At 39.0% G+C, this 21,223-nt stretch overlaps 2 protein-coding genes across 9 annotated transcripts in view; one reads left to right on the forward strand and one right to left on the reverse strand.

Moving 5' to 3' along the window:
* Nucleotides 1-16,338, reverse strand: part of RECQL5 (RecQ like helicase 5) — a 37,938-nt gene extending 21,600 nt beyond the window's left edge. For all 3 annotated transcript variants that reach the window (XM_012548500.3, XM_003768521.4, XM_012548502.3), the window contains exons 1-8: nucleotides 16,103-16,338; nucleotides 15,309-15,454; nucleotides 14,284-14,405; nucleotides 11,428-11,946; nucleotides 10,832-10,937; nucleotides 7,701-7,812; nucleotides 6,141-6,303; nucleotides 2,231-2,310 (exon numbers count right to left, since the gene is read on the reverse strand). In XM_012548500.3, coding sequence (XP_012403954.1) covers nucleotides 2,231-2,310; nucleotides 6,141-6,303; nucleotides 7,701-7,812; nucleotides 10,832-10,937; nucleotides 11,428-11,946; nucleotides 14,284-14,405; nucleotides 15,309-15,441 — 1,235 coding nt within the window. In that variant the 5' untranslated portion in view covers nucleotides 15,442-15,454; nucleotides 16,103-16,338. The remainder of the gene's footprint in view (nucleotides 1-2,230; nucleotides 2,311-6,140; nucleotides 6,304-7,700; nucleotides 7,813-10,831; nucleotides 10,938-11,427; nucleotides 11,947-14,283; nucleotides 14,406-15,308; nucleotides 15,455-16,102) is intronic.
* A 44-nt stretch (nucleotides 16,339-16,382) lies between these two features.
* Nucleotides 16,383-21,223, forward strand: part of SAP30BP (SAP30 binding protein) — a 47,531-nt gene continuing 42,690 nt past the window's right edge. For 4 of the 6 annotated variants that reach the window (XR_004233817.1, XM_031965812.1, XM_031965813.1 and 1 more), the window contains exons 1-3: nucleotides 16,383-16,591; nucleotides 17,218-17,327; nucleotides 20,257-20,304. Coding sequence is in view for 5 of the 6 variants with exons in the window: in XM_031965812.1 (XP_031821672.1) it covers nucleotides 16,480-16,591; nucleotides 17,218-17,327; nucleotides 20,257-20,304 (270 nt within the window). In the remaining variant the exon portion in view is untranslated. The remainder of the gene's footprint in view (nucleotides 16,592-17,217; nucleotides 17,328-20,256; nucleotides 20,305-21,223) is intronic. The other 2 variants (XM_031965814.1, XM_031965816.1) reach the window with 1 other exon arrangement.

Below are 21,223 nucleotides of genomic sequence, written 5' to 3' on the forward strand. Positions count from 1 at the left end.
ATTCTTCACAAATCTGACCACTTTATGTTTTAGCCCACTTTAATACTTTTTTTTTTTTTTTTTTTTTTTGCTGAGGCAATTGGGGTTAAGTGATTTGCCCAGGGTCACAGAGCTAGGAAGTGTTAAGTGTCTGAGACTAGATTTGAACTCAAGTCCTCCTGACTTCAGGGCTGGTGCTCTATCCACTGCACCTTTACACTGTACATTTTAACCAAGGAAGGTTTCTCTTAATTCCAGAAAGCTCTTCAGGACACAGGGATTAGAAAGAGTTGCCTCTCTGACCCTTGAGTACTAAGATAGACTCAAGTGATTCCTCCCATGGACAAGTTGGGCAGGAAATTCAGAGATGAAATCAGGGAGATTGTGGGGTTGGAAGGGGGATAGAATGGAGAGAGAAAAGTCCACAGACAGACATGTCCATTGAGGCAAAAAGAAGAAAACACCAAAGACAGTATAGGACCAGTGTGTCCCTGACTCCAAAAAGGAAGCCCAGCTGCATACTCCCTGGACTGCCCCTTCTGTAAGGCCTCTGTGTCTGTGGCAAGGAGCTGAACCCCTGTGGAGAACTTGGCCCCATGTCCCCCACCGCCCAAAGAGGCATCCAGAGTTTTTTCCAGGAAGCAGAACCAAAGCCCAAAGCGGGTCTGACAATTAGGAAGAACACTTGGCTCTTTCATCTCTTAGCATAAATGAAAGCCTTTTCCAGAGAGCCTCAAAAGACCTAGTTTAGTAGCTCCCTCCAATTTCAGGCACTGAGAACACAGGCCAACACTAGCTGTGGGAAAGGGTAGTTACTGAATTCCAACCCACTAGTCCTGCCTGTTGGGTGTGGTTCATAATCTGGCCAGGTCAAATTATGGAGAAGGAAATTACTTCCGTCTGGGAGCCACTTTCTCATTAGAGATCAGAAAGCAATAGGGCCAAGAACAAAAGAGGATGAGAGGAAGACTAGAGCCTCTGGGGGATTTGGAATGACCAATGACAAATATCCCCTCCTTTTCTCTTCTCACTGCCACAAGTCTGCCTAATATAGGCTCCTGGGATCTTTCCAAGACCACGGGAGCATCCCCCTGCACTGGCCTTCTTGCTTTCAGCATCTTCTTTCCTCAATTCTTCTACATAGTGCTGCAGGGGAATCACCCAAAACATACATTTCACATGGAACAGCTCTAGCTTCCAGAGGCAGCCCTGACTTCCACCACTCCTTTAATGCCTTCTTTCCAGCAGTAATCCATGTCCTCTACAGACCCAGGCAGAACATCAGCCCCCAGATTCCTCCCTCTCTTGGGCCCTGCCCCATCCCATCCCCATGAAGGTAAGAGGCTGTGAGTCACATCTGTTACACACATTTCCCCTCCTTTCTGGTCCCACAACCTTTGGTCAGCTTTGGCAGCAGTCACCCTCTATCCTGGCCTCCCTAATCTCCATGGTTCTTTTACCAAACCTCCCAACAACTGCTGCCCCATTACGTTTCCAAAAAAAGCAGCTTTGATCACATTACTCTTCCTGTTACTTGCTTGCTGTATTTGGGATCCTCCACAATTTGGCTCCAACCTTCATTATCTTCTACTACTCCCTTTTTATCAACCTTCTCAGAATAGAATCCATATCTTCTAACTCTTACACCATTTATCTTATTGGAGAAAGGGCCTGTGTCCCAAATTTCTTATGTTTCAATCCTATCCATCCTTTCTGAACCACTTCAAATGGAACATTTCATGAACATGCAGTGCTTCCTAATTTCCATCAGACAGAAGAGATCCCATTCCTAGCAAGTTTTATGTGTCTCTTCTTCCAGACTATACTGTAAGATCCATGAAGTCAGAAGAGAATGTATTTTTTTCATCTCTGTATCATCCTCATCACTTAGCACAGTGGCTTTTTGAAAAAAAGTTGTTCAATAAAGGAAGACTATGAATTAATTTGAATTGAAAAGGCTAATTTGCTTCTCAGTTGTAACAGCCAATTTCTTCAAACTAAATCACAGCAGCCCAAGAGATGAACTAGGTCAGGTGCTTAGGATTATTTGGGTCTTAAAGTAAGCTGCCATTCTACTGAAAAAGCTGCCCAAAGGTAGACTGGGGAGAAGAAGCACTGTTTTTCTTCAGAAGTCCCACCCTGATGGAAAAGAGTTGCTTTTTCTGATCTTTTCAGATTAACAATACTTACTTTAGGGGAGGGAAATACTTAAACTAATTTCATTCAATTCCAAATAAGAAATGTTACTTACCCCACCTTCTCACAGAAGTCCACCAGGGACTCGAAAGCTGCCATGCTCGCTTTATCACAGTCCTTGTTCCCTCTCTTTTCCTAGAGGTAATCAAAGGCCATTGAAACAAGAATTCCCAGCCCCGTGCAAGTTGTCATTTTTCCACCTGCCCTGTGCAAGAGCACTAGGCAAGAGTGGGCACTGAGCCTTTCAAACTACATGCCTGATGTTTTTTTCCACACAGTATAAGGGCAGCCTGACATGGAATTGTACAAAATTCTTCACAAATCTGACCACTTTATAATGTTTTAGCCTACTTTAATATTTTTTTTCCCTGAGGCAATTGGGGTTAAGTGACTTGCCCAGGGTCACAGAGCTAGGATGTGTGAAGTGTCTAAGAACAGATTTGAACTCAGGTTCTCCTTTGTTCAGGGCTGGTGCTCTATCCACTGCACCACCTCGCTGCCCCCACTTTAATACTTTCAATTATTTATGAAACAAAATATGATTATTAACCATTTCAATGACATTAGGTGAATGTTTCTATAACTTTTGTATTTTACTTTTTGCAAAAGGGAAGAGAATGGAATCTAAAACTATAAACTTAGATTCTTTTAAAACTCAAGACTGTCTCATGAAAAGAACAGTCTATGTAGGTTTACAAAAGGAAGCCTTAATCTGACTATATCAAAAACAATCATGTCAGAGCGACTTGTTTTTTTTTAAAAGGGTCATCAAACTGGAAGGACCACAGGAATGCTATAATTATAGATTTCAGAATATCTAATAAAACTCTTCTTAAGCTAACCTGGAACTTACTGAATTATCAAATCCAAAGAATAGGCATTAATGAGTTGATATCAAATCTTGGAGAGAAATATCTTAGTGAAGTGATCGAGAGACCTGTCCTTGGCACTGTTATTAAATGTTTATGAATCACTTAGATAAAGGCAAAGTTGATTAACTTATAAAGTTTGAAAATGGCAAAACTAGAAGGAATAAAAACTTGCTGGAAGCTGAAAGGGTGCAAAAAGATCTCACCAAAAGGGAATAAGGAACCTCATTGAATAAGATGAAATTTGAGTGAGAAATAAAAATAAGCAAATGAGATCTTATAGAGGCCTAATAACCAGAACCCAGAAGGTGATAGCTCCACCTGGCCCTCTCTGGAATAGTGTGTTCAGAATGTCCAAAGGGAAGAAAACTAGGATGGTGAGGGGTTTGGAGACCATGCCATAAAAGAAAATGGGAATGGTTAGACCATATTTTAAATACATGATATGGTAGAAAGAAGATAAAACAAGATTTGTTATTAAATAAAAAATTCAATAGAGTCTGATTCTCTACAACTCCATTTGGGGTTTTCAAAGCAGAAATACTGGAGTGGTTTGCCATGTCCTTCTCCAACTCTTTTTATAGATAAGATATTTAGACAAACAGTGTTAAGTGACTTGTCCTGGGTCAGTCAGTGTCTGAGACCAGATTTAAAATCCAGAAGATGAGTCTTCTTGGCTTTTAAATATATGCTATTTTAAAGACTACCACATGAAAGAGGGATCAGGTGAGTTCTTGACACCAGAGAAAAGAGATCTAAACATTAAGAGTGGAAGTTACAGAGAGACAAATTTAGACTTGACCTAAGAAAGGTGGATGGCTCAGGAGGCAGTGGCAAAACAAAGATCCAATCAATGGGGAGATGTAGGATATAGGTTGGACTAGATGGCTTCTGAGATACCCTTCAATAAAATGTCCTTGCCATGGAAGATTACACTGCCTCTGCAGTCCCTTCCTCTGACTGGTCTGTACCTCCTAGAAACATCATTTTAAAGAAAATGCTTAGGCCAGTTATTTTCACTCCTTCATTCTTTTCTGAGCTCCATTCAAGGTTCTCTACTTTCTCTACCATACCTATCACTGCTTCACCTTCTCCCAATTTTTCAATTTCTTTTTATGTATTGTATTCTCCCCTAAGCTCCATGTCTTTATTTCTGCTTGCATTTATACTCTTTAGGCACATATTAACTGCTTAATCAATATTTGTTGATCTTCCATGCTAAACTGAGGCCCAGATCAAAGAATGAATTAAGACCTAAACTGAAGAACACCCCCTTAACCAGAAACTATGGACTCAGAAAGAGAAAGGTTCAGACTGTTAGAAGGGGCCTTATCTTACTAGTACTTGAAAAAGGTGACTTACCTGGATATTAAACTGGAGAACTAGCTACTTGGCTTAGATAGGAAAGGTGAAGATTGACAGCCTGGACAGGTCAGTGTATCCTCCATCATCTAGGACTATTCTTCAGGTTATACTTGACTATCTATCCTGAGAGACTGTACTGTATGCAAGAAGGCAGGATACATGATGAAAAGGTGAACCTATGGAATCTTAGGGTTCTGTGCTATGAAGTTCTGTGCTATGAATAAATGCAAAGGAATCAGATGCTAGTCTCTTTTTAAAGCAGAAACATATCAAGAAACTTATAGGAGCATTTCAAGGATTGAATATTAATTCTTTGAATTTGTCACAGAAAAGACTAAGGATTTAATTTAAAACTTTTGAAATATAATCCTTATCAGAGGCTGATTCTAAAGGGACTCCTTGAATCTTGAATCATAACAAACTCTTCAAAACCACCAACTAGCAGGAAAAAAGCAAAGAATCAAATTGTATAAAATCATAAGATTCTTACTTTGCAGGAAATTTGAGCCAGAGTTACTACGTAACCAACCAAACAATACTACTGAAATTGGATGTAGTTTTGAAAAACTGCCTTCTGCCTAGACTGATGGAAGGAGGGGAAATTAGCTTGAGTAGCCAATACCTAAACCTGCCTAAGTTGTCATCTTCAATGCCTGGAATAAGTCAGAACACTTGGTAAAGATGGTTCCAAAGTAAGACAGTTCAAAGAGTAAGTGATCACAAATTCTTGTTGCTCAGTTATGGACGTAATACTCTGATGCAGGCTGTAATAAGGGAGCTGTCAAAGAATAGCTATAGACAAGGTACCTTATCTACGTCAGATGTCAAACTTGCTACTGGACAACAGTAGTCCTCATCTTGGGATCTTTTTGATAAATAATTTCCCAATATCTTCCCAATGTTTTGTTCTATTAAAAAGTTCATTAGGCTGTTGAAGATGTCAAATATCATGTGAATTTGAGTGAAACTGGTAAATATCAATGAATGTTAACTTTTTCTTCTATACTATTTTAATGGTTAAGAGCTGCTCAGGTACGTGCAGTAAGTTCAACATTAATTAATATGATGAGCCCCCAAAAGGAAGGGTTCATTCTGGAAGCTGACTCACCAACTTGCATAAGCAGGGATGATACAGTTGAGATCAAAAACAAAGTAAGTTAAAGTTTCTGTGCAAATCTGAATGGGTTTGGAATTGCAAATGGCCCCTGCCTTCCCTGTCTGGGCAAGACAGGCCAACTCAGTCTTTTTTTTTTTTTTTTTTCTTCTTTTTAGTTGCATTCTTTGTTCTTGATGTAAAAGAACGAAAGAACAAAGATCTCAGTAGGACCTTTATAGTTGAAGCAATATTCTCTGTGTAATACTTGTGAGGTAAATGTAAAATTTAAGGATTTGGTACATTTATTTGAACTCAACAGACCCTAGAACATATTCAGAATTGAGCACTAGCAATAAGCGTCGCCCACAAATATGTTAAGGGTAATTAGCTGTTGCAAAAAAAAATCTACTTAGACTTTAAATGAACCAATTCATAAAGGAATTATTTTGGTTTATTTTAATAAATGCAAAGGAATTATTTGCTCAACCTTACACCACAGCTTTAAATATTAGCAGAAATAATGACTCACTCTTGGGAGAAAAAAATTAATTTTGAGAAAAAGACAGATAGATAGACAGACAGGCTCAGACTGAGAAGAGGGCATAAAATTTAAATTATTGATACCCAAGCCTCACCTGCAGTTTTGAGATCTCCTTCTTTATCAGAAAGCAGACTTGATCCCGATCATTTCTGGAGTAATAGAGGCGGCACCAAGAAGGCTGTCCATCTCTCCCAGCTCGTCCAGATTCTTGGTAATACCCAGCCATTGACTTGGCAATATTCCAGTGGGCCACAAATCTGCAGGACACAGAGTAAAAATCAATGAAGAAATGAAAAGCTGAAAAGAAGGGGTGACGCAATCTTGTGGTTGGTCTCCCTGCTTCAAGTCTCTCCTTATTCCAATCAACCCTCTACTTGGCTGCTACTCTGACTTTCCTAACAAGCCCACCCATGGGTCTCCTGATAACCCCAGAATAAATTGTAAAATGCTCTGTTTGGCACTTAAAACCCTGTAACCTAGATCCTTCCTATCTTTCCAGCGTATCATATTTTATTCTTTTACATTAACTTTATAATAAAACCACACTGGCCTATTAGCTATTCTTTGAACAACATAATCCCTTTCCTCTCACTGTGTCTTTGCACTGGTTGTGACTCCCACATGTGGAGTGCTCTCCCTCTTGGTTTCTTTCAGGCCTCAGAAGACTCAACTCAAATCCTACTTTTGGTAGTAGAGGTTCTCCCCATTTACACTGTATAAATTTTGTATGGAGTTATTTGCATGTTGTCTTCCCCAATAGAATTGGAGCTCCTTTTAAGGCAGGGACTATGTTTTTACTTTTTCTTTGTATTCCCATGTCTTAGCACAGTGCTTGGATTTGTGTTTGCTAATTATTATCAACATAGCAAGCCTCTCTCCTCAATGTTGAGACTGACAGATAGGATAGGAGGGTATAGTATATTAATATGAGAAGGGGTAATGATCTTGGGGTAAGGGGAGAATAGGCACCTGTGTCTTGTCAGCAAATTTCGGTGCCATACATCAGCCTAACCTAAAATTTAGCCATAACAAGAGCTAATTATAATGGAACTTTAAGAATTCCAGAGTACATATGGAAACAAAGAGTCAAGATACTAATTCCCTTTAGCCTTCAGACCAAACTGTTTTTCAATAGTTAATCAAATATTACTAAGAACTATTTTAAAACATAGACTTAAGAAAGCCAACATTTATCCTATATTTCTCTGGTCACCAGTAAATAGTAATGAGAAGATAAATTCTTTACCCCCAACTACTCTAAGGTACTATTCAATTACTTAATGTCACCAATAATCTATCAATTGCCTGCCTTTCTAGCCATTTAGGAGAAAAATGTCAATAAAGAATGGGTGGCATTGCGGGGAGTAGAGTTATATAAGAGGATACACAGTATCTACATTTAGTTACACTGGAGTGAATGTTCTATCCCTTCCATGATGGTGAAGAGAGTCCTGCTTTTTTTATTTGACCACAACACAGTACTTCAATTGGCCCAGTGAAACAGCAGACTCCTTTGGACTCCTGAGGGGGCTGCTCCCTTTTTGACACTGAAGGGAGGACACCAGTTAGCTCCCTTGGGTAAGATATTATATGACCAGCTTTTGGACAGTCTCACAGGATTCAACCAACCACTTGAGCCAGGGTAACTGCCTACCTGACATTTGCTTTGTCTACCCCCATCCCAAAACTGATGGTTGCAACAATGACAGGAACTTTCTCCTCCATCCACTCATTTTGAACTAACATCCTGTCTTCAGTCTTGAGCCCTGTGAAAAGACCAAAGAAAAGTGAGAGCTCTGAAAGGAGCATGAAGTTCTTAAAGAGTTCCACTTGAGATTCCCATCCCCTATTAGTGTCTTAGAGATTCTGAAATATTAACCAGCTGTATGACAGGGCACTCAGAGGAGAGTCTGAGAGAAAATTAGACCCACATATTTATTTGAAACCTTACTTTTTTGGGTTCCCTTTCAGAGGAAAATAATGGAGCTAAAAAAGCTACCCCTTTTTCAATAAGAAATGCCAAACAGTCCCAAGAACAAAATGATTTCTTGGAAGAAGTTAAAAAGAACTTTAAAAAATCAGATTTTTAAGATTAAAAAAAAAAGCAATCCAATAAAATTATGAAAAGAAAAGCCAACCAACTTAAAATAAAGAATCAAAAATCTAAGGAAGAAAATAATTCCTTGAAAACTAGAATTGGGCAAAGGGAAGCTAATGGCCTTTTGAGACACGAAGAAATGATAAACAAATTAAAAGAATGAAAAAATAGAAGAGAATGTGAAAAGATCTCATCAGAAAAACAAGTGATCTGGAGAACAGATTGAGGAAAAATAATGTAAGAATATTTAGACTACCTGAAAATTATGAATTTTTTTTTTAAAAAGCATCTTGATACAACACTACAAGAAACTGGCAAGGAAAATTGTCCTTAAGTTCTAGAACAAAAAGGCAAAGTGCAAATAGAAAAAATCTACCAATCACCATCTGAAAGAAATCCCAGGAGAAAAATTTACAGGAATAGTAACATAAGACAAATAGCTCCTAGGTTAAGGAGAAAAATATTGGAAGCAACAACAACAACAACAAAAATTAAATACAATGGAGCTATCGTAAGGATTATATAAGGCCTAGCAGCTACCGTAACATTAAGTATCATAGATCTTGGAATACTATATTTCATAAAGAGTTGGGGTTATTCATCCAGCAAAGTTAAATATAATCTTGGGGAAAAAAAAAAAAAGACATCTGATGTACTGAAAGACTTTTAAGTATTTGTTCCAAAAACAGCAGAACTTAAGGAATAGTTCAACATAAAACATTCAGAGGAAATATTAGGTAAATATTAACGAGCAATTATAAAAGACTCAATATGATCAAATTGTTTACTTCTTATATATGAAAATATCAATTCTTTTACTCATTTTTATTTGGGTAGTTTGAAAGATAAGACTTGAGGTGAGCTGAGTATGATGAGATCATAAAAAAATAAAACTGTAGGGAGAGAGAAAAAGGAGCAATTATCACATACAAATGAGGCTAAAAAGTAAAATTGTTACAGAAGAAGGCAGTAGGAAGGACAAGTAATGCGGAAATCTTACTTTCATCAGGAATGAGTTAAATTCAGAAAGAAATAAGAGAACAAGGGGATAGGGTAGATAAAGAGGATAAGGAAGGGACTCCTTAAGGGGGTGAGTAGGTTAAGGGAATAGAAAGGCAAAGTAACAGGCAAAAGTAAAGCAGAGGGGTGAAAAGAGATAGGAAAAGGGTGAGGACAGGGAAGAAAAATAGGAAGAAAGAAGATATACAAGAAATTAAGAAATTCTTAAAATATGAATGGGGTGAATTCACCCATAAAAGAGGAACTCATAGCAGGTTAAAAATTTAAATTCAACATGTTATTTTTAGGAAATGCTACAAAAACGAGAGATATACATAAATAGAAAATAAAGGTCAGGAGTAGAATTTATTATACAAAAAAAGCATGGATAGTAATCATCATCTCAGACAAGTTCAAAGCTAAAATAAATCTAATCAAACTTATCAATTTAATCAAATGGAAACTATACTATGTGTCAGACATATTATTGTTTTAGACTACTTAAAATTACCAGACAATATAAAACACTTGATGATACACCTGCCAAAATACACACAGGAACTATATAAACATAAAAATAAAACATTTTACATGCAAATAAAGTAAGAATCTAAATAACTGAAATAATATTTATTGTTCATGGGTAGGTAAAGGCAATATAATTTTTAGATGAAAATTTTACAGAACTAATTTATTTTGTAATTAATGCCTTCCTAATTAAATTACTTTAAAAATTATCTTATTGAGTTAGAAAAAAATAATAACAAAGTTCATTTCAAAGAACAAAAGATCAGATACTTCAAAGAAACAAGGTGAAAAAAGGAAGATGTAAAAGAAGCAGATTCAATAATATCAGACCTTAAACTCTATAATAAAACATTATTGAAATGTAAGAGATAATTTTGATTGCTCTTAATTAAATTTTTAAATAAAATCTATGCAGCCAAGAATGGAAAGAATACAGAAAACTGGGGGAAAAACTTTCATAGATCATTTCTCAGAATGTGAGTGCATTGGAATATTGCTGTGGTGTAAGAAATGATGAGCTGTATTGATTTAGAAAAACATAGAAAGACTTGTATATATAAAGATGCTTTCCACCTTCAAAGAGGAGATGACAAATGGAAATAAGCATACTACAGTCTTACACACACGTGAATGACTGTATTATATGTATATATGCACATTTATAGATATTTACATATGCATGTGTATGAACCAATGAGTAATTGTAGCCTTTTGGGGGAGGGGGATAAGGGTAGAAAAAGGGGAAAAAATAAAGTAAAAAGTACAAAGCAGAGAATATAAGAAAACCTACAAGGAAGCAAAAGCTGGACAGTTTGAAAACAACGTATAGTATTTTATTATGTAGGTTTTCTTGAAATGGAAATTTATTGTTTTATTTATTTTTTATTTATTGTTTTATTTATTTTTATTTATTGTTCTACTATGTTCATGGCAATTTTTTCATCTTTTGTATTTAAGTTTAAAATTAACTTAAAAACAAATAAATAAACTTTACTTTAGCACCAGTTCCTTCTCTTTGAGGCTTTAAGCCCAGGATTCTGACTCTTTCTGAAAGCAGGAGATAATATACAACTTGACTACCATAAAGCAGGGATGACTAGGTGGGTTTCATTAAGGGGGTTCTGAAAATGCAAAGGTTTAGACTCCATGTAACCCTGTACCTGCATGATAAGCCTTGGCTTTTATGCCCCTGGAGCTGAGCTCTTTAGCCACTTGTTCACAGGCCTCTCGCATCCTGCAGTATACAATGCCACAGCCAGGAAAAGCCTGTATGGGAAAGAGAACAAGGTGCAATCAGCATTAAAAAGAACAAAATGACCATGGTCTTTTTCTTCTTGATAGTTTTTACAATCTATTCTATGTGTTCTATGTGGGCAAGCAAGAAATCAACATTAGCAGAGGCCATCCTGATTTGGGATGCAAGAGGAGAAAAAAAAAACAAACTGAATATAAGCCTTTTAATCCCATTTTGTTCCTTTTCATCATTCACATTTCAAAGCTCCTACATAGCAATAGGATCTATTATTTTACTCTTCAAGTGAGAAACTAGGATAGAGTATCAGAATGAAGGAAAACTCTAGAAAACAAAAAACTCTTATAAGTTTTTTAAAAGCTTTCACCACTACCAACTAAGAAAGCTACAAGAGAAACAGCCACAGAAAACCAATTACATCCGTGTAATACAAAGTACAGGACCTATAAGTAATATCCCAAAGATCTAGTAGTTTCCCTGTATCTGTTCCCAATAGTCATTTACCCCTTTGTCATTCTTCTGCCCAAGTGCCTTCAGGCAGAAATCCTTGAGGTTTCCATAGGGATCACCAAGAAGGTCCTTGAACTGTACATCATAGAAGAGGTTCGCCCGGAAACAGGGTGTCTTGAAGATGGCAATTGGCTGTCTCAACTTAAGGGCAGTGACCACATCCTCCTGAACTTGCTGGGTAGCTGTTGCAGTCAAAGCCACACAAGGGGCATGGGGTATGCGTTTCCTCAGGGCACCCAGCCGGAGGTAATCAGGTCGGAAGTCATGCCCCCACTGGGAGACACAATGAGCCTCATCTACAACCAGGTAAGAGAGAAGGTGTCGGGATACCAGTGAGTTCAGAATGGGCTGAAAAGAGGCAGAGGCTGCCATTTCAGGAGTGATATACAAGAGCTTAGTCTGTGGCTTTTCATTCTCCAGATCCATTAGAATTTTCTTTTTCTCCTGAGCAGATAATTTGGAGTTCAGAGAGCATACACACACCTTCAGGGCCAACAAGTGATCTACCTGGTCCTAAATAAAGAGAAAGGCAAATTCTGCTCTTAGTTCTCAATAACTTATATAAATCCCCAAGGGCATTTCCCAGCTCTAATAAGCTCTTCCAGTGTTAAGACACCTCTACTTTATTAAAGGATACAAGTTTCCCCTCCTACCACTCAAACTGCTCATGCTTATGACTAAAATTTTGTAAAAGGAAAAAAAAATTACTTTTATGGTGCTGATATCCTGATGCCCTTTCTAAGGTGACCAAGATCAGAATGGGAAAAAAACTCAGCAAGATGAAGTTAGGCAGAGTGAAGGAAAAGCACAAAGCCACACTGGTTCATTTTCTCTGCTGGACAGTTTCCTCTCCAACCCATATGTAGATAATCAGTAAACAGAAAACAGGAAAGTTCAAGCTTCTCAAAATCTATACCTCCTTCCAACATCCTAATCCAAGCAGCGAACAACAGAAAACCCAGTTCAGTGTATGACTATCACATATTTAAAGAAAAGTTGGAAGGGAAGAACAGGGACAAATAAAAGTAAAGGATACACCCTTAGTGTTAGAATCCTAGTGTTAACTCAATGGAATTGATAGAAACAATGCTTATTGGTACACACATTTGCAAGGTGTTAAGTCACTAGAATTGACAGAAACAATGCTTACACCTTTAAGAGCTCACACATTGGAGTTTACACAGGAGATTCACAAAGTTAACTTTGTAACTTTGTGAATTCACATCTCCCATAATCCCACTCTCAGAGGAGGAGTCAACCTTTGAGTTTATACCTCTCAAAGAGCATAAAAGGAGCTGAGTTAGTGAACTGAGTTCAGTTCGGGAGATTGACAAGCTAGAGACTGCAGTCAGGCAGAACGATTCGGAGGAGTGGAACCAAGATTCACAGAGAGCTGGAGGCTGAAGCTGGCAGACAAGTTGCAAGAGCTCTTGGAACCAAGGAGGGAGATAGGCTTCTAAGAAAACTAACCCGGCTATTTTGGAAGAGACAATAAAAGATTGGATTTTAACTTCTGGCTGTATTTCAGAAAATAAGAACACCACACCTTAGCTCTATACACAGAGCAGAGCTTAGCATGGTTTCATGATGCCACCTTTCTACCACATCTATTCTCTACCTAGGAAAACAGGAACTTTCAAGTAGGAGGAAGAATTGTTTTTTGTTTAATTTTCCTTTTTAATTGAGAACTTAGTCATGAACACAGTCATTTCAAAAGATACAGAAAAGGAAAGAGGACTGTTTAGGAAACAATTCTTGTAAACAGTGGCTTTAAAAAAAAAGTAAGGAGATATAAAAGTCAGTTTATTGAATTCATGAAGATGAATTTTCTTGATTCCAGGCCCACCTGCAACATGTTACATGACTCATCTATATTAAAATTGGGCCTCAGGTACTTCCTAGCTGTATGACTCTGAGCAAGTCACTTAACCCTATTTATCTGTTTCCTCATTGATAAAATGAGCCAGAGAAGGAAATGGCAAACCACCTCAGTAACTCTGCTAAGAAAATGGTGTCACAAAGAAGAGGACATGACTGAAAAATGACTGAACAAAAAATTATTTTATCTCTACCTCCTTTTGCCCTTCCCCTCCACTGCCATTTAACCTTTTTTTTTAAAAAAAATGTTTTATTGATGCTCTTTTTTTCATCTCTACCACTATTACTGCACTAAGCCACTTTCCCTTCCCTTGGAACAAATAGAAACAAAAGCAACCAAAACAAACCAAGCATGGCCATGTCTGGAGATGCATGTTTTGTTTTGCCCCTTTAGTCCATCACTTTGCCAAGAGGTGAAAAAATATGTTTTATCCTCAATCTTCTGAAGGAAAAAAAGTTCCTCAAGAGAGGAATTGAAGCTAAATGGCCCCAATAATGAGCCTATCTGAACAGTTAAAACATGCAAACAGATGGAGATGAGCCTTGAAGCCAGGATTGTTCAGCTTTTTTTTTTCCTGTGACATCCTTATCAGGAACACTGAGGGTTTTCTGTCTAGTCACCCATTCTCTTTCTCCCCTACCAATTCCAAGAGTCCTTTTCTTTTTTCCTCTCTTTATCATGATCACTACTACTTCACATGTCTTTTCAAAAATGGACTATGGAGAACAGGAAAACATAATATTGAAATACACCAAAGATACATTCTTAACACATCTAAGTCTGAGGATACAACAACTGTATAAACTGTACTCAAATCTTTGGTCTGTAAAAATTGACAACTACTAATACAGAGAGCAATACAGGCAAATCAGAGAAGGCAAGAAGGGGAAAACCAAAGAAAGAAAATGAAACTTCCACCTGGACAATCTTCCCCTTTTTTGGTTTCATTTCTCCATTACCCCAAGTCTTACCTGAATCAGGGCAATGAGAGGAGAGATCACAATGGTGATACCTGCTGCCAGCAGTGCAGGAAGCTGGTAACACAAGGATTTCCCTGCCCCTGTGGGCATGCACACAAACACATCCTTCTCACCTGTGAAGACAATAGTATTTTTATCCTTTTTACTTTTGGAAGAAGAAAACTCCTTAAGGACAGAGTCAGGGGACTCTGTAGTCTGGCACCACGGGAACATTTTCACAGAGAACAATAGTAATAGTTGACAATTATAAAGCTGCTTTAGGATATGTATAGTTCTTTTCATCCCATATCTCATTTGGAGGCAATATTAAGTTTTCTCAAGACAACTCTGTGAAGATTGAGCATATATAACAATATACCTCTTATAGATAAGGAAACCTACACACTATGGTTGTGACCCCTTAACCTTTCTGGCATAAACTAAACCAGAAAAGTCCCAATAAGCTGGTTCATAAATGGTTGGATAGAACATCCATTAAAAAAGTAGGGCTAGAGAGAAGTGGATAGTGTTGGCATGGGATGCCTAACTATGATGTCTTCTCAAGGGGTAGTATCTTTGATTTCTAAATACATCAATATTAGTATTTCTGCTTTAGCCTTAGCCATCATTACATCATTCCCTCCTTCCCTTTGATAGACAAATAACCCATGATGCTTGAGAGGCAACCCAGCAAGTTGATAACTAAAACTAGCCATTCTGGTATCTAATTCACAAAACTATAAACACTGGGAGAACAGCTATTTGGGAGGCAACTCTACTCCTCTAAAATGAACGAAATAAGTTATTCGCGGCTGTTATCTAGAACTTATGCTAAGAGGAGAGTTTGTTTTCCAGACTTAGAAGAGTTAAACTGGGAAGGAAGGAAGAGGTCATTGCAGAGCAGAAGCCCTGCTAGCACAGGCCCAAAGGATGGTCTCTCTGGGGCCACTAAGAGTCCTTTTCTCTTTCCCTCTCTTTATCATGATCATCGCTACTCCACATGTCTGTTCCCACCACTGAGGTCGCTAGTATGTTACCTTTAACTACTGCCAGAGTGGCACTCTCTTGCAAGTTCGTCTTAAATGAGTCAAACCCAAAGATCTTCTTAAGTGTCCTCCTGACACGTTGTTCAGGACCAGAGGAGAGGGAAGAATAAGGGCAGGCACTCATCTTTGAGAGACGGGTGGTCAAAAGTTAAGGCAACAATGAAGACAGGATGATTGTCCGAGCGCCCCTCTCCAGTTCACAGGCCATGACTCTCCCAAACCACCCTTTCCTGGTTATAACCAGCATGTCTTTCAATCTCATCATTTTGGGAAACTTAAGCAGAAAAGTAAAAAACCCACCCCCATTTCTCCCGCAGGTCACGTTCTCTGAATACAAGGCAAGAAAGCAAACACCCGAATCTTTAGCCTGGGGACTAACAGGGCCGGGCAGTCCCCCCTGCTACTGCGGGAAGGGGGTACTTAGCAGCAGTCACAAGCACAACCCTAGCCAACTAGCAGGATTAGGAACGGCCCCTCCCCTTTCCCTTTTAACTACACTTCTAATGGTCCCATTAGACGTTCCTCATCTCACATCCTCCCGCCCGATCTCCTCTCAACCCAGGACTCCGCCCCTCCTTTCCCTTTATTTCCGCACCAACCCCCACTCCTGACCACTCTCCTCTAACTCCTCCCTCTTTTCACTTTCTCCTCCGAAACCGACCCTCGGCCTCACAAAAACACACCCGGAGAGACGCTGACAGAGGCACACCCCGCCCCGCCCCCACATCTTCTCTCTATTCCCTTCCTCTCCAAAGACCACTCTGCGTGCCCCCGGCCCAGGATATCGGGGCCGGCGCGGTCCCGCTGCACACCGCGAGCCCACCACCTGGGAGCTATTCTAGAAGCCCCAGGCGCCCCGCTGCCAAGGAACCTCGGAAGTCCGGAGTGAGCCAAGCTCCTAGCTCGCAGACGCACGCATCATTCTCACGTCGCACGATGATGGCGTCACAGGACCGCGGTGGGGAGGGCAGAATGAGTAAGATGGGGGGCGGGAACAAGAAAGCGTGCGCTTGTTTGATTGGCTTCTTGTCTGGGATAACAGCTCAGGGAAGGAGGAAGCGAGCTTGTACTCGGACTTCCGGTCGGGAGAGCGCGCTCTCTCGGAATCGCGTGAGCATCCTCCTCACATCATCCGGGAGCGACGGCGCCGGGAGGGAGGAAGATGGCTGGCAAGAAGAACGTTCTGTCGTCGCTGGCGGTTTACGCAGAGGATTCCGAGCCCGAGTCGGACAGCGAAGCTGGAGTGGAAGCGGCTGGGAGCGCGACCGCAGCGGGTAAGGCTTGGAGGGCGAGAGGACGCGGGGCTCTGACCCGAGCCCGCCACCCGGGGAGAAAAAGAAGGAAAAGAAAGAGAAGGGGGCTGGTGGGGAGGGAGACGGAGCCTTCCCTCCGCGCCCGCGAGGCCGAACCCCCCCCCCCCCCCCCAAGCCTTGCGAAACTGAAGACGCTCGCTTATTTTCCCGGGGCCTCAGTTTCCCCATCTGGCCCTGGGCGGGCTCTAACCCTGGGCGGTTGCAGCTTTGCCCGGCATTCGCCGTTAAGAAGTGGTGGGCACTGATTCCATTCCCATCTTCAGTTCTTTATGTTAAGAAGGGCCACGGGCCTCTGATCATTTATTAGAACTTATCCAATTTGTGACTAAAGAACACGTCGATCAAGACCCCAAATTTAGAAGGTAGTTTTTGACTTAGTTTGCTTAAGATTAGTCTTGTACTCGCAGCCAAACTACAAACTTGAGGAAAGAGCCAGACTTTTTAGCCGCTGAGGCTAACGTAGTGTAATGAAGCTTGGGCACCGAGTGGTCCTCACCTGCGGAGACGGTTCCTGCCTTTCAGATCGCTGGTAGTGATATTTATGCTCTCCCCATTCCCACTCATTTTTCTTTCTTCCTCTGGGTTAGAGGAAAAAGGTGGCTTAGTGTCTGAAGCCTATGGAGATGATGATTTTTCTCGACTTGAGGGAGATGAAGATGGTTATGAGGAAGAGGACGAAGAAAACAGCAGACAATCGGTAGGTACTTTTGTTCTATACTCCAAGACTGCCCAAAGCAATCGCCTACTGTTTGTTGGAAATTTGTTTTCTAAGATAGATCCATAGTACTTTCTTTTTCTCATGCCCGAGTCGCTCTTTAAAATTCTCCAACTAATTCTCCACTAGATGAAGATACTGGGTTAAATTTCAGTGGTAGATTTGGTTGTGGGGTTTTTTCCCCCTCTAATTTGGCCTTAATAATCAAATTTATCAGGCAAAATGACAGATAAGACTATTATATTTGACCCAGCTATCTGTAGGCATTTAGTGTTCCTCTATTTATATAAACCATTCCATTTCCAATCGGGCTTCAGTTTCTGTCATCATGATGCTCTGTCTCTGAAAACTCTTTATTATCTTTCTATTCCTAGATACATAAAATTTTTAAGGTTTGCAAAGATTATTTCATTTGATCCTTATCACATATCTGTGAGGCAGTCACTTTTATTGGCCCAACTTTCCATATCAGAAGACTAAGGCTGGAGGGATTCTGACTTCAAATCACACAGCTATTAAGTTGTTTTGGAGTTGGTACTTTAACCCAGGTCCCATTCTTAACTCTTTCCATTGTGCCATGTAAAACTTCTAATATTTCTAATTTGAAAATTCAGGGAGGAAATGTTTTATTTCCAAATATTTGGATTTACTGCTTTATCTGTTACCATGCTGTTGACAGTTTGCTTAATAACTTTGTTGGTATCTTCTTTTTGCCCATTACTCTTGCTTGAACCTGAAGCACAAACAGAACTGGAAATTAAAGAAGTTTGATATTCCCTCTCTAACTTAGCTGTAACAAAACAGCTCTTGATAATATGAGCCAGACTGACAGAATGAGTGAGAATTACTTAAAGCTTCAGGCTGTTGAATGAAACTAAGCAACCTAGCCTGAGTCTCTCCACCAGTAACAAACTCTCCCTTGCTATATGACCCAAAGCTAAATAAAAAAGAGAGCAGTTGAGTAAGAAACAGGACGGAACACTGAGCAGCTTTACTAATTTACTATTGCATATTTATATTTATATATTTATATTTATACAAATTTATTTTTTATTTTTATTTATATAAATATTGCATATTTATAACAATGTATTTTGGATGGTTATATGAATTGGGGAACCTGGGTAGTACATTGGATAGAGCCCTAGACCTGCAGTCAGGAAGATCTAAGCTCTGGACCAGTCTCACATGATTACTAGATTTATTACCCTGGAAAGTCATCTCTCTTACTCAGGTCATTGTTTATAAAATAGGAACTCACTGGAGAAAAAATGGCAAACCACTCTAGTATCTTTGTCAAGAAAATCTATTGGACAAGTCTATGGGGTGATAGAGACTCAAACGCAATTAAAGAACTAAACAGCAGACATGAATTGCTAGAATGTTAGCTATGTCCATAAAGTATAAAAATTACTTCCAAACCAAATAAAAAAGGAAATTTGTATTATCTCCTGCATTCAACTCCCCTTCAAATGCTTTGCTTCTCTTTGTCCTGATAATTAAGAGTTGTCTATAGTTGTAAAGTACTGCATGCTGTTTTCTACTTTTCTCAAGTAGGTACTTGCTTAACAGCTGTTTTGTAATCATTGTACCATATTCATTTGCCTATAATTTTCATTTTGTTTCTAATAAGTTTTTGTATGTTTTATTTTTACATATGCAAGCCACTAAATTTTCTGATCTGAACGTGGACATTACAAAATGTAATTGTATTTGAATATGTTTTTCCAATAGATGTGATGCTTTTTTTTTTTTAAAGCTCCCAGAGATTGGTACTATGCCATCTATTTTTAAGTATTTGTGTTAAAATACAGTCCCCTCTGTTTATAGGCATTTTAAAAAACAGTTGGCAAATGTTATTGAGTATAGTTTGTTAAAAGTCCTCCTATGTAATATTTGTCTCAACATCTGGATTTTTGTCTTTGTCTTAAGAATTTTTGCAAAGTTTGGCTCCGACTGAAGAAAGTAAGCTTAGGTGAAGTCTCATGGGTTTTGTCTGAGCATTTAGCTGGCATTCTTTGCTATGTGTGCCACAAGCAACCTCCTTTTGATGGGAATTGAAGCAGTGCCGACCCAAGAGATGTATAGTCTGTTCTTACCACTTATTATCAGTTCCCACTGATCTGTGGGCCCTTGGATGTATGTCTGACAGTTGGTCACTTTGTATTTGTGTTACTGGTATTTGTTTAGAATAGCTTTCATTGATGTTTATGTATGATTCCTCTCAAGGAACAGTGCTGAGTTGTTTAGATGAGTGGTGGATCTATGTAGAAAAGAGAGTGCACTAAACAAGGCAAGAGATTAGGGTGTGAACTTTAATTCTGCCTTTGATTGTTCATGTAATGTAGCCATTCTATGCCTCAGACTTTCTATGTCTTGTGTTGCTGTTCTTTTAGTTGGTTGAGGTGTTGGAATTTAACTGTATGTGGGTCCCACAATAATTTTGCAATAAAAGGTGTTATGGTAGGCCCAAGTTGAATGTATTTTTGTAAGAACTAGGACACAGAAAGTTGTAAGTAGCTACTTGAACTTTTAGAAATAATTTTAAGTTGCCTAGATAAAATAAAGCTAGTTTTACTTAGTGGGCCAGGTCTTGTGCCTTTCCAAAGCATCTTTCAGCTTTGCTTCATTTTATGTAGTTTTGAATCTCTTGAGGATTTCTATTGTAACATGGATTTAAGGCTCTGAGCTACCTCTGTGGGCCTTCAAATACTAATGTTCTTATTATCTGAGTATCTTCCTGTCTTCTCTTCTTTATTTAGCTTTGGATCATATAGCAGGGGAGGGGCTGTTATTGGTGGGGAGACTTAGGCTGGGTTACTGGGCTGCTCACCTCCAGCCCCTAGATATGCATGTAGTAACTACCAGGCCCAATCTTTTAAGCTTAATCCTGTAAATTCTTGTCTTGTAGGAAGATGACGATTCAGAGACTGAAAAACCTGAGACTGATGACCTAAAGGTATTTGGTGTTTGCTGTGGTGGGGTGGCTGGATATAAACAAAGCTAACATTATCGCTCAGTGTCTGAGCAGTATTTTGCCCCACTAACATACAGTAGAAGAACTTATAAATATTTTGGAAGAAAATGCAAAGAACACTTAATTTAGCTTAGGAGCCAAGAGTAAGCCTTGACAAATTGGGCTTCCAGTCTTAGCTCCTGTATCAGTTGAGTAGCACAGAGAGAGTGAGAGATCCAGTCTAGTCCACTAAACTATCCAGAAATATGCTCTCCTTAAAAGTTTGTGATAATAGAATAGGGCAAGTTTAGTTATCTGGCAGTGAGCATATTTCTAGAATTCTTTATAAAGAGGGTAGCTCTAGATTGTACATCTTGTGATCAGCAGTTTGGCATTTGGCATTAGCTAAGTGTCACATTTCAAAATTATGAAGTAACAGAGAAGCCCGCAGAAAGAGCTTACAAAAGTATTTAATTTTAAACTGGAGTAGATCAATATGTTTTATCAGCACTTCTATCACTTTATAAATTAACTTGTTAGCTGGCTGGTTTACATGTTCCAAAAGCTCTTTAGAAGTGTCTACTTGTTATAAAGCAATCTTGATTTTGTTCATAATCCACTATGTATATAGGATGTCTGGCCAAACACTGAAAGAGAATATACAAATCTAACGGATTTATCATTCCTCTATACCAAATGTAAAATTTAAATCCTATTATTGCCACTTCCATGAAATGCTTTTAAACCTCCACCTTGTGGAGTGTTCTGTTTCATCACTTTTACCTTTTTCCACTGAAATTATTCTTAACACCAGAAACTTCATTTGCTTTGATTCATTGAATTTTTATTGGATAAGGATATTTTGCGTATTAGCAGAAGGGTACTTGTGAGGAGAAACATTTTGTCAAGCAAATATATAAAC

The sequence above is a fragment of the Sarcophilus harrisii genome, chromosome 4, assembly GCF_902635505.1.
Source record: "Sarcophilus harrisii chromosome 4, mSarHar1.11, whole genome shotgun sequence".
In the NCBI taxonomy this organism is placed as follows: Eukaryota; Metazoa; Chordata; class Mammalia; order Dasyuromorphia; family Dasyuridae; genus Sarcophilus; species Sarcophilus harrisii.